Here is a 12,071-nt window from a genome sequence, read left to right on the forward strand (position 1 = left end):
TGTAAAAATTAATGCATCCGCTGTTAAAATTAATGCACTCAAAAAAATAAAAAAAAAATGCTCCCTTCAGGATTCGAACCCAGGATCTGCATTCATCCAACAAGATGATGCATCCACCGTAGATCTTGATGATCGAATGGCTGAAAATGGTTCTCCGGTCTTCTTTTATTTATGGTTCTTTCCTGAACCTCTCCCTATATATATATATATACACTCCAGTACATTCAGATGCACATGTACAATATATCTAATTCTAATTATGATTAAATATTTTAAATAGAGATTGATAAATTCTAATTGAAGATTGATAATCCTAATTTGAGGACGAGTTTTAATTAAAGTGAGTTCACAGTACATTCGAATATACATAAATTTTTGCCTATCATATATATGCACATAAGTATATGTATATATCTAAATTATTTCCAAGGCATGCGTCACATTCTCTTCATGGGCAAGCTGAACCTGCGCTGGTGTATGACAATATATGATAACTCAAAAAACAAAAATTCAATTATTATTGATTACTAGTCATTCTTAAAATTATATATGTCTCCATATATATATATTTAAAAAAAAAATCATCGATGGAATAACTTTTTATAAGATTTAAAATTCAAATGTCCAAAAACCACTATATATGAGAAAATGATAGGAATCTACTCTATGTTTAACGGACAATAATACAATTTGTATAAATATCAAGGTAAGGAAAAGGCACGGACTTTAAAAGAGCATTGAAAGTCGTCCAACAATATACTGTATTTGCAATTCATTTTTGTGTCATAATTAAGGTATATATGATTCCCTAACAAAAAAAATACTGCTAAATATGTGGTCATATTATTTTAATTCCATGGATTTGATTTACATAATTAATTGCATGACTATCACTTCTTATCAACCATATATATACACACACAAACTACACAAGTGTAAAGAGTGATAAATCTCCACACACACACATAGGTAGGTTGTCAAAAAAGAAAAGTAGAGGTTTTGAAGATGATGAGAAAGGATTCATGGTGGTGGATTTGGGTTGGAGTAATGGTGCATGTAAAGGTAAGTTGTGGTGTAAAGCTGCCGGCAAACGTAACAGTTCCGGCAGTTATGGCGTTCGGGGATTCGATCGTTGATCAAGGAAACAACAATATGTTGAAGACGCTCGTCAAGTGCAATTTCCCGCCCTACGGCAAAGATCTCAACCAACCCCTTCCCACCGGCAGATTCGGCAACGGCAAAACGCCTGCAGATTTCATTGGTAATTCTATTCTATCTCTCACCCCACCCCATATATACTTGCATCATTAATATTCTATATTTCATTCATCTCATTGTATTTACCATACATGCATGTTAATTTATGTTGCTAAGCGATTAATAAATAAAATCCAATTTTATGCATCTAGTATTTACAAAACTATAGCAGTAACGGATGCCACTTGAGATCCAGTATCCCATTTTTTGGTGTTTTCGTCACTTTGCATTTTTTAATATTTTTTCTCCTTTTGTCTAGCTAGATTTTAGCAGTTTGAAAATTTAGTTTTAAAGACACTTCACGAGTTTGTTTTCTATTGAATTCAAATATGTTTACATTCTCATAAAATATGATAGAATGAAATTATTTTTCAAAATAAAGATATTTTTCTTTTTCTACGATACAAAAATCAGTACGAAAAGATTGGTGTTTAATATTAATAGCATTATTAATTTGGTATACATCCAAAGTGAGAGATATATTGTTATTACTATTTAAAAAAAGAAAAGAAAATCTTATTCTATCAGAATTGGCAATATATATCTTTAGTGGTTAATGGTCTTTAATTTTTTTTTTATGATGCTTTTTCATAGAGTTAGATTAATTAATAGTCTAATTATAGGCTTTTCTGTTTTATAAAGTAAATACTGTATTAACTAATAGTCTTATTAGTTATTATAGGCTTTCTGTTTGCCTAGCTAGCTAGCTATAGTATGGAAATTAATTGCACGAAATTAATTTAATTGTATACTTCAACAGACAACTTTAATCCATAATTGAAGTTTTGCAAATTAGCTTAATTAATGATACAGAAGTAAAATCACAATCAGCACATTTAATGGTACATGTACCTCCCAAAAAATGGAGCTCTCAGCCCATCTTCGGATATTACAAGTCATAATCGATTTGATGGTTATTTTAATTTTAATTAATACTTATCTGTCTCGCAAAGCTTGAACAATATTTCGAATCGTCTCAAAAAACTTGAGCATTTTTCTTTATATAGAAAAAGTTTTTCTCTTTTTACACATTTTCACTTTTTCACCTATCACATTTAACACACACACAATATATATATATATATATATATATATATATATATAGAGGGGCGCGCTCCAATGAAATCCCCTATTTTTCGTGTAACATGAGGACAATGAATAAGACATATAATATTAATGAACAAGATGTATATACTGATGAAAAACAAAATTTAAAAAATTGGTTATGAATAAGACATATATACTGATGAACAAGGCAGTATATACTGATGAACAATGCAGTATATACTGATGAATAACAAAATTTAAAATATTCTGCTCCCTCCAGAATTCGAACCCTGCAAAAAAAATCACCATCCAGATACAATATCAGCCATACGATTCATAAAATAAATGCACCAGATCGTGCCCATATATATATATATATATATATATATATATATATATATAAAAGGTTGAAATATAACTTCTTATCATGTCCCACTTCATAAGTATTCCATGTTGTCACTGTATACTTAAAAATTAAAGTGAAAAAAAAACAATTAAAGAATTTTTATCGAGGACAACAATAAAATGAGAAATATATTCAACATCTTTAATTGTTGAGTCAATACTTCACTCAATTATTATACTCCTTCCGTTTCATAAATAATGACCTATTTCTTTTGGGCACATAAATTAAGGAGTATAGAATTAAGATGATATAGATGGTGGCCCCACATATTTAACCATTAAATTAGTAAAAGTAATTGCGAGTTAATGAAAAAATAGTGGCCCACTTTTTTACTTTAATTGCAAATTCAATATGCCTTTAATTTTAATTAAAAAATATGGCTTTAATTTAAGCAAAAAAATCTGCGAACACTTAAGATTTTTTTGTGCGAAAAAATCAAATTTTTTCCAAATTCAAAGTTTTGTTAAATCTCTTTTTAAGTTTGAGACGAATATCAAGATAATGAAACAATTTCATATTGGAGACACAACCTTAATCCATGTGATTACATAGCATCTCACACATTTTCTATTTGGATAGTTGAATTTATCTTAAATACTCATTTTTTGTATTTTTAGTTAATGTATGTTAATTTTATTGATTTAATATAAATTTTTTTTAATTTAATGCTTCATCCCTCCCACAAGAGTCTCCATTTTTTAAGAATGTGCACTTTTTGCTATTTTTGTGCGAGTGATGCATCCGATTTTGAGCAAACAGAATTTTGCATTGCAGCTGAAGAAGTTGGAGTGAAAGAACTGATACCAGCTTATCTTGATCCCAATTTGAAGATTCAAGATCTTTTAAGTGGAGTCAGCTTTGCTTCAGGAGGATGTGGGTTTGACCCTCAAACTGCTCACATAGTGGTACGTACAATTATGATTTATTAGTATACATCTCTTACTCTACATGAAGCCATCAATATATGAATTTGATTTGGTGTGCAGTCAGCAATATCACTGTCTGATCAGTTGAAGTATTTCAAAGAATACATAGGAAAGCTGAAAGCAGCAGTAGGGGAAGACAAAAGCAAGTATATCTTGAGCAACAGCTTGTACTTGGTGGTAGCAGGCAGTGATGATCTCGCCAACACCTACTTCACCATCGGCCTTCGTCGCATCCAATACGACATCGCTTCCTACACCGATCTCATGGTCTCCTCGGCTTCCTCCTTCATACACGAATTGTACAATCTTGGAGCAAGACGAATAGCTGTGTTCGGTGCCCCACCGATAGGCTGTTTGCCGTCTCGCCGAACTATCGCAGGTGGCCTCGCCAGGATTTGTTCCGACCAAGAAAATCAGGCCGCACAACTGGTTAATCACAAGCTCTCATCTACGCTTAATTCACTCGCCAAAACCTTGCCTCAATCTAGAGTTGTTTACGTCAATATCTATGACCCTCTTCTTAATCTCATCCTACACCCTCAAGATTATGGTCAGCCATCTTCTATCACTCTCGCTTTTTACTTTTTATATAAACACGTTTCTAATTATATTTGTGGATGTTTTTAGGGTTTGAAGTTATTGACAAAGGGTGCTGCGGGACAGGAAATATAGAAGTGGCCATACTGTGTACCAAATACAGTGGGACATGCAACGATGACTCTAAATATATATTCTGGGACAGCTACCATCCCACTGAGAGAGCATACAAGGTTCTTGTCGATCAAATCCTAAGCAAATATATCAATAGCTTAGCATGATGAGGTCTGATATTCCACTCGGCTTACAAGAGAGTTGCGTTATTTTAATATTTATAATCATGCATCTCGGTCAACATGTTTTTTTCTTTATTGAGATAGTCATTGAGTTTTTTTTCTTATAATGTAAATCAACTCTGGTTTAATCAATTCAAAAACCTAAGCTTTTGAGTTGTACTTTGAGTTATTTCAAGTGGAGAGAGTATTAATTTTTTCGGGCTGATGACGCACTACATAAAACACGCTGTTAACGACATCGTTAAACTGTATAGAAATCTGTTGTTAGTTTAATTAGCAATGGAATTAACGATGGTCAGTGAGTGACTGAGTGTGATAGTAGTACACTGCTCATATACGTATATGACAACATAACTCGGTTAAATTAAAGTTAGCCTTATAATTAAGATTCTGAGATATGAGTTTTGAGCTGAACCTATATATAGTAGGACAAATAACACTGCAACTAACTGATCTACGAGAAATTCCAGAGAGAATATATTATCGTACAGGCTAACCAATGCACCGTTGAAGCTCCACCCACAATCCAACTTCCAACCCACAACTACGCCTTCATCAAGACTAACCACTCTGTTTTCATCTTTTTCGAATTCATAAGTTTCGCGGCAAATTCATAATGTTTCATAGCAAATTCACAATAGACTCATTTTTTATGATAAGTGTGGTTTGCATAATAACCAGTCCCTATATATATATATATTTCCACTTTATCAATAGGCTATCCGCAAATAAACATAGATTACTTATATATGTTGTATACTAGAAAAGTTTTCAATGCATGATTAAACACGAATTGTGAAACCATAGAGAACATGCTGAATTAAGTCCATGGTGCAAAACTTGGTCAATACAATTTAGGGTATGTCTTAGTTAAAAAAAACAAAAAACAAAAAACAAAAATAGAAAGCGACATCACTCAATCACCAAGCACAGTAGTGATAGAAAATGGTATTCATGTTTCCTTGTGTTTCCCTAGTAAGGATGTTCTGAAGCAGGGCAGCCAAATCGGCGTCGTTTTCTGGTAGTTCCGGTAGGCGGCGGCCCTATACGGCTCCTTCAACATCCGCTCCTCCACGAGCCGAGTCACAACCCCCAAGCACACCCCATTCGCCAACGGCCCCACAAACCACCAATCATACTCCAAATTCCAGCCGAAAATGGCGATTCCCGACCACCACAACTGCTCGCCCACGTAGTTTGGGTGTCGGGAATACCGCCACAACCCTTCTTCTAGAACCGCCTTCCTCTCCTCCTTCAACCTCATGAATTCGTACATCTGCGTGTCAGCAAAATACGCAACCGTCACTCCCGCTAGGCACGCCGCCGCCGCCGCCAAATCCCACATGTTGAGCCGCTTCTTATTGGAGTGGATCGCGTAGAACGGCATGCATATCGCCATCAGAAAAACCTGCCCCACCTCTCAGAGAGTTAGCTAGCCATAATTTATTCAAGAGAGAGATATTGTGTATAGCTTATGCTGACCTGTTGAGAGAGATAGATGGCGAAGAAAGAGATCCACCACCAGCGTCGGCCGTGGCGCCGTCGCATGTCGGTGAATCTCCAATCTTCCCGAGCGCCCCACTGCCATTTCTCGCGGCGGAAGTAGCAGTGGCTGAGCCTCAGCGACCACACCCACGTTAGAGAGACCACGAGCCTCGATCTCCATGCGTCGGATTCTGCTAATGGGTGAGTGGCGAAGTAATGGAGCAGTAGTATAGGTATCACCATCCAGTACAAATCTATCATCTGCAACAATCAAACTTGGAGGTTAATTAATTAATCAGCTAGGTTTCCATTTGATTTGAGAGAGTTGCAAACCCAATGGCTGGATTGGAGGAGGCCGACGAGCCAGAAAAGTAAGTCGACGTTGAGGAAGAAGAGGATGTTGGCCAGCAGAAGAGGGTGGTTGTAGCACCATGCCCAGAGAGGAGAGAGAGGGTCGTCTGTGGCGGAGTGACGGCGGAGGAAGGTCAGATAGAAAATGATGGAAGGGAGAGGAGCGAGAAGCGCCACCGCTGCGTTGCGGAGATTTTTGCTGCCCATGGCAATGGTGGTGATACACAAATGCTGAGCTATGAGGTCTGGTTTTGTAGGCGGAGAATTAATCATCTTTGTTGGAGCACGGTGGCATGATTGTTTTGATTGATAGTAATTGATTATGGGGCCAATGTTTTTCTCTTTTTTCTTGTTTTACTTACTTTTTTGCAAAAACTTTTTGAATTTTGAAACGTAGAGATTTTTTTTTGCTTCCTTTTTTGGCGCGTTCATGAGTTAAAAGTTGGGTATGATGTTGAAATTGAAGGTGTGGCATGAAATGTTATAATTTAATGATTAGGCTTGTCTATGTGACATTTAAATGTAATTCTGTACTTCACATGTTAAGCTCCTACTGCGCTACATATACACATTGTGTGATTCATATTTAAATTTATACTCCCTTTGTCCCGGCTTTTGGTATCCAGTTGAGAACGGCACAAATTTTAATAAAGTGATTGATGTGTTGTGAGTGGAATAAGGGTTCCACATTTTATGTGAGAGTTAAAATAATTAAAGTGGAGTAAGGGCCCCACCTACTTTTACTAAAAATAGAAGTGGATACCAAAATGTGGGACGACCAAAAAATGAAAGTTGGATACTAAAAGTTGGGACGGAGGGAGTATATGATAAGGGGTGAGATTTACTTGATCCACTTCCTATATATATGTGTGGGGGGGGGGGCTAGGCTAAAAATAACTTTTAGAGTATAAAATATGAATAGATTTACATTATTGATCTACCCATAATCTAACAGTTGAGATTTAATGTTAGAAAAATCGTATGTAAATATATGAATTATGTAAAACACGTATGATTTTGTTGTGTAAATGTCTGAATTACGAAAAATATAATTTTAGTTGCCTATGAGATTCAAAATCAAGACCATGAATTCATCCAACAGAGTGATGAATCAACCATAGATATTGATAATTCAAGGGTTGAAAATTGTTCATATTTTATATTTTAAGATGTGGTTTTATTTTAGCTCACTCCTCTATAAATGTCTTTTCTTATTTATTAATTTGAAAAAATTATATTTTTTTGTGGAGTAGTATTGAGTTAATTTGGTTTTTCCTGTTATTGATATATTAAATTTCCTAGTAAATTATCCAGTACACCAATATTTAAAGCTAATTTTCGATGGCATGCATGTCAAGTATTGAGCAACAAATTAAATTTGCATTTTTGTATACAAAAGCGGAATGTTTTTATTCTCCAAATATGAAAAACTTGATAAGAAAAGCTAGAGGCACTCTCCTGTGCAACAGGTTACACCGTGCAACTGATTTCTGAATGACACTACTTCAACATACAAATGATATTTGAAGATCTTCAATTGCATGTCATTTATATGTTGAAGTAGTGTCATTCGAAAATGTTCAAGTGTACATTTTCCGAATAAAGTAGTGTCATTCTGGAAATCGGTTGCAGTAGTATTTGTGCAAAAGGTAATATGTATAAAATTAGGTCTTCATTTGATGAGCTTTGTTTATTATATATGTTACTCCTGCATTTGACCATTATTTATCGTGGTGTGTTATAAATTTAAAATATATTTTAATTCTATATTATTGTATATATATGATAATGAGAAACTGAAATTCAAATTCAACAAATTTATGGTCACAGTTCTTTACTCTACTTTCGAAAATTAGAAATTATGGCTCGATTCATATGAAAGTGTCTTTCATTTTCACCTTGTCCAACCTCAAAGAACATATATAAGAGAAATGCTGAGCTAGATAGTCGTGTTTAACTATTTTTTAAATGAGGTTGTGAAGTAATTTAAGCGATGATATGTTTATAGTTATTTATTTCTTATTTTAATTTAAAAAGCTTACATAATCATGAAATTATATTAAAAATTTGATCAGCAGCTCTAATTAATGACAGTATTTGGAGACAGAAAGAGAAGATATATAAAACTTTTTCCTCAAGCATGTTTTCGTCGCAAATATCTTGGGCCGGGAAAGCTTACTTCACATCAATGGCGATCAAGTTGGGTTTTCAACATCTTTATACATCATTGTAATATTTAGGAAGAAACACCTGAACCACAACACATTCATTCCACCCCAATACGAACGAAACACTTAATCAATCTTGAAAGCATAAGAGAAAATCATGCGAGAGCAAATATGAACATTGATTGTGCCAAGGGACACGAGAGACGAGAGGCGTTGATCATGTCTCCTTATAGCCGGATGTGTTGAACCACGGTACCCAAAACGACGTCGTTTTCTGATACTCCTTGTAGGCTTTGGCCCTATAGTCCTGCTTCGACATCCGCTCCTCAACGAGAAGGGTGACGATGCCCAAGCACACGCTATTCACCAACGGCCCAATGAACCACCAACTATAATCCAAATTCCAAGCGAAAATGGCCACTCCCGACCACCACAACTGCTCGCCGAAGTAGTTGGGGTGGCGGGAGTAGCGCCACAGCCCTTCATCGAGAACGGGCACCACTGCTTCGCCGCCCTTCTTCAGCCTCTCGTTTCGACCGACGAAGTTGTGGAGCTGTGTGTCGGCGAAATATGCAATTGTAACTCCGGCCATGCACGCCGCCGCCGCGACTGCGTCCCAAATACTCAGTTGCTTTTGGTTTGAGTGGATCACGTAGAATGGCATGCATATTGCCATCAGAAACGCCTTGCCACCATAACATAGTTTGTCACCAATTAAATTAATACATCTCCAACCTAAATATCAGTTTATGCGGTAATGGAGTTATAAGTTTTCATTTGGGAGATCAACTAATAGTAATATATATAAACTCAAATTAAAACTTGATAAAGGTTTTATATGTTAACACTAGTTTAGCTTTTATATTAAGAATAGAGGCAGCACCCTACTCTAGCCAAAACCTTTTAGTTATAGGAAATTCTAGCCATACAAATAAAAATATGGAAATAATAGCATTTTTGACTGAAATACCCTTTTAGTGTGTAACAGTATAAAATACTCTATTACACACATTTTATAAGCGAAAAAGTGTGTAACAGTGTAAAATACACTGTTACACACTTTTTCGCAATCACACACTTTTACGTAATTACACATTTTTGAGAAAAAGTGTGTAACATTGTAAAATACACTATTACACGATTTTTGAAAAAGTGTGTAACAGTGTATTTTACACTGTTACACACTTTTTTGCAATTACACACTTTTACGTTATTACACAATTTTCCGAAAAAGTGTGTAACAGTATTAAGGGTATAATTGTACATTTACATTAAAAAAGGCTAGTTTTTCCATATTTTTATTTGGGTGGACATTTTTTCTTTTTCTTATCCAAGAAGTGCTAATTGAGCCCATTAACTCTTAAGAATATAATAAGAATATAATAGTAATATAATAAATTTACCTTATAGAATTTAAAGCAAGGGAAAGAAAGAGCACTAAAGTATAAGTCGACTAGAAACTTAAACATAATTTCGATAAGGAAAAAAAAAGTAATTAATTTTATATCGGAATTACATTTCATTAAGAAAAAAAAAGAACTTAATTATATAATCAACAAAAAATGATCCCTAAAGTCACCTCTTAGACTTAAGAAATGAAAATAACAAGAAATAACCCTACAAAAACTTTGACTCTAAGAAAAAATATAAAAGAAATTTAAAATTTACGAAAACTTTGACTGAAAATATAGAAATGAAAATAAACATTAATGTATCTGTGTGGATTGCTTGCTACCATATTCAAGAAACTAATATATGCAGATTCAAATTTGTAAATGATGGGATCCGGTATTTGAAATAATACCTGCTGAGCAATGTAGACGGTGAAGAAAGAGACCCACCAAAAGTTTTGACCATATTGCGTGCGCATGTCGTTGATTCTCCAGTCTTCCCGCTCTCCCCACTGCCATTTCTCCCGCCGCAAGTAGTTGTGCGTCATCCTCACGAACCAAACCCACGTCAGAACCACCGCCATTCCCGACCGCCACCCGTTCCACTCCGCCGCCGGGTGCTTCTTGTAGTAGTGAAGCATCAACACCGGTATCACCGTCCAGTACAGGTCGATCAACTGCAACATGATTCAAACAAATCAGAATTTATTTAGTGGAAAATCAATTTGAATCGAGGAACCAACCCAATTGCTTGATTGGAGGAGAGCGAGAGCCCAGAAGAGAAGGTTGATGTTGAGGAAGAAGAGGAGATTTGCTAGCAGAATGGGGTGGTGATAGCACCACGCCCACGGAGGGGGGAGAGACTCCGCCGATCCCGCCGCGGCGTAGTGCCGGAGGAAGGAGACGAAGAAGAGGATGGAAGGGAGAGGTGCCAGAAACGCGAGCGCCGCGCACCGCAGGTTTTTAGTGAGAGACATGGCGATGGTGAATCGTTGATGATGATGATAATGACACACACCGGTTGTGTTAACGACCTACTTTTTATAGCTGCTCGTTTCGATCTTGCATCAACTATTTTTATTTATTTGCCGATTCTTTCTATATTTTAATTTCAGATTCTCTTCTTCTCAAAAGTTCGTGCTGCCCCTAAACAATTCGGGTGCACCCCAAATTTACATATTCTTCAAACTTTAAAATTGTTACTCCATTAGTTATGGTTTTTATTTTTGCTTTGACATCATCGTTGTCATATATATTTTGATCAGAAGTTGGCGGATCCACTATTGAAGTCATACACATGAGAGTCAACTCCACTCCATTAGCCACCTTTTTGGACAAAAATTTGTACTCCCCCATCTAATGCGTGGAGTAGAAGTTTGTTTTTCCTTTTCAAATATCTCATTTATACAAACTTATTTCCATAAAAAATAGTAGTAATACTTTTTTACTCATTCAATATATTTTTATTTAATTCTTTATAATTTTAAGTTATTATCGAATAACATTTACTCCCTCCGTCCCACTGTAAGTGAGACCTTTTTTGGGCACATAAATTAAAAAAAGTGTATTTTGTGTGTAGGTGAAAAAGGAAAAAACTTTTACCCAAAAAGGGAAGAGTCTCACTTACAGTGGGATGTCCAAAATAGAAAGAGTCTCAGATACAGTGGGACGGAGGAAATATTTTTTTATTTAATTACAAGAGGTGTCTAATTGTAATGCCCCGACTTTTTATTAAGGATTATAGACTTTTAATTATTGATTTAAGGATTTCTTATGGTAATTAGGGTTCAGCATCCATTAATAAAATACGGACTTATGTGAATTTGATGATTACATACGTGATAATTTATTTTTATTTTTATTTCAACGGATGATGCACTCAAAATATATTTTGAGTCCATTAAGAGAATGATGGAGCTCAAAGATTTATTTTGAGTTTTCAAATCGAAAAAAAAAATTATGTATTTATTTATTTTTACCGAGAACTTTAGGAATGATGAGTTATAAAAATTTTCCATCAATATTTTTCTCAAATTATTTTCCTATGATGTATTTATAAATTGAGAGAGAGCACTAATGTTAGTGCTATTTATTCTAATTTTGATCACAAGAGTTTTATGCTCTAGCATTTTATCAATTGATGATTAGTCTTACATATATATATATTTTTTTTTACACATGGGTTATTACTACACCACATTTTTATA

At 35.0% G+C, this 12,071-nt stretch overlaps 3 protein-coding genes across 3 annotated transcripts; 1 reads left to right on the forward strand and 2 right to left on the reverse strand.

Moving 5' to 3' along the window:
• The first annotated feature begins 736 nt into the window (after nt 1-736).
• On the forward strand, nt 737-4,628 carry LOC130986658 (GDSL esterase/lipase EXL3-like). The gene is made up of 4 exons (XM_057910125.1): nt 737-1,261; nt 3,485-3,615; nt 3,697-4,186; nt 4,264-4,628. The coding sequence occupies exons 1-4, from the start codon at nt 1,006-1,008 to the stop codon at nt 4,452-4,454; spliced, it is 1,068 nt and encodes a 355-aa protein (XP_057766108.1). The 5' UTR covers nt 737-1,005; the 3' UTR covers nt 4,455-4,628.
• A 634-nt stretch (nt 4,629-5,262) lies between these two features.
• Nucleotides 5,263-6,762, reverse strand: LOC130986659 (uncharacterized protein C594.04c-like). Its single transcript, XM_057910126.1, has 3 exons — nt 6,288-6,762; nt 5,952-6,215; nt 5,263-5,877 (listed from the first exon to the last, which is right to left on the reverse strand). The coding sequence occupies exons 1-3, from the start codon at nt 6,576-6,578 to the stop codon at nt 5,422-5,424; spliced, it is 1,011 nt and encodes a 336-aa protein (XP_057766109.1). The 5' UTR covers nt 6,579-6,762; the 3' UTR covers nt 5,263-5,421.
• A 1,662-nt stretch (nt 6,763-8,424) lies between these two features.
• LOC130986660 (uncharacterized protein C594.04c-like) lies at nt 8,425-11,044 on the reverse strand. The gene is made up of 3 exons (XM_057910127.1): nt 10,608-11,044; nt 10,278-10,541; nt 8,425-9,158 (listed from the first exon to the last, which is right to left on the reverse strand). The coding sequence occupies exons 1-3, from the start codon at nt 10,839-10,841 to the stop codon at nt 8,691-8,693; spliced, it is 966 nt and encodes a 321-aa protein (XP_057766110.1). The 5' UTR covers nt 10,842-11,044; the 3' UTR covers nt 8,425-8,690.
• Between the last annotated feature and the right edge of the window lie 1,027 nt (nt 11,045-12,071).

This window comes from Salvia miltiorrhiza, chromosome 5, assembly GCF_028751815.1.
Source record: "Salvia miltiorrhiza cultivar Shanhuang (shh) chromosome 5, IMPLAD_Smil_shh, whole genome shotgun sequence".
Taxonomy (NCBI): Eukaryota; Viridiplantae; Streptophyta; class Magnoliopsida; order Lamiales; family Lamiaceae; genus Salvia; species Salvia miltiorrhiza.

Coding starts and splice junctions, on each gene's coding strand:
- LOC130986658 (XM_057910125.1), top strand. CDS start 1,006: ATGATGAGAAAGGATTCATGGTGGTGGATTTGGGTTGGAGTAATGGTG. Junction 1,262..3,484: donor AACGCCTGCAGATTTCATTG/GTAATTCTATTC, acceptor TTTGCATTGCAG/CTGAAGAAGTTGGAGTGAAA. Junction 4,187..4,263: donor CCTACACCCTCAAGATTATG/GTCAGCCATCTT, acceptor GGATGTTTTTAG/GGTTTGAAGTTATTGACAAA.
- LOC130986659 (XM_057910126.1), bottom strand. CDS start 6,578: ATGATTAATTCTCCGCCTACAAAACCAGACCTCATAGCTCAGCATTTG. Junction 6,216..6,287: donor TCCTCCAATCCAGCCATTGG/GTTTGCAACTCT, acceptor TGATTGTTGCAG/ATGATAGATTTGTACTGGAT. Junction 5,878..5,951: donor CCATCTATCTCTCTCAACAG/GTCAGCATAAGC, acceptor GAGGTGGGGCAG/GTTTTTCTGATGGCGATATG.
- LOC130986660 (XM_057910127.1), bottom strand. CDS start 10,841: ATGTCTCTCACTAAAAACCTGCGGTGCGCGGCGCTCGCGTTTCTGGCA. Junction 10,542..10,607: donor TCCTCCAATCAAGCAATTGG/GTTGGTTCCTCG, acceptor ATCATGTTGCAG/TTGATCGACCTGTACTGGAC. Junction 9,159..10,277: donor CCGTCTACATTGCTCAGCAG/GTATTATTTCAA, acceptor TATGGTGGCAAG/GCGTTTCTGATGGCAATATG.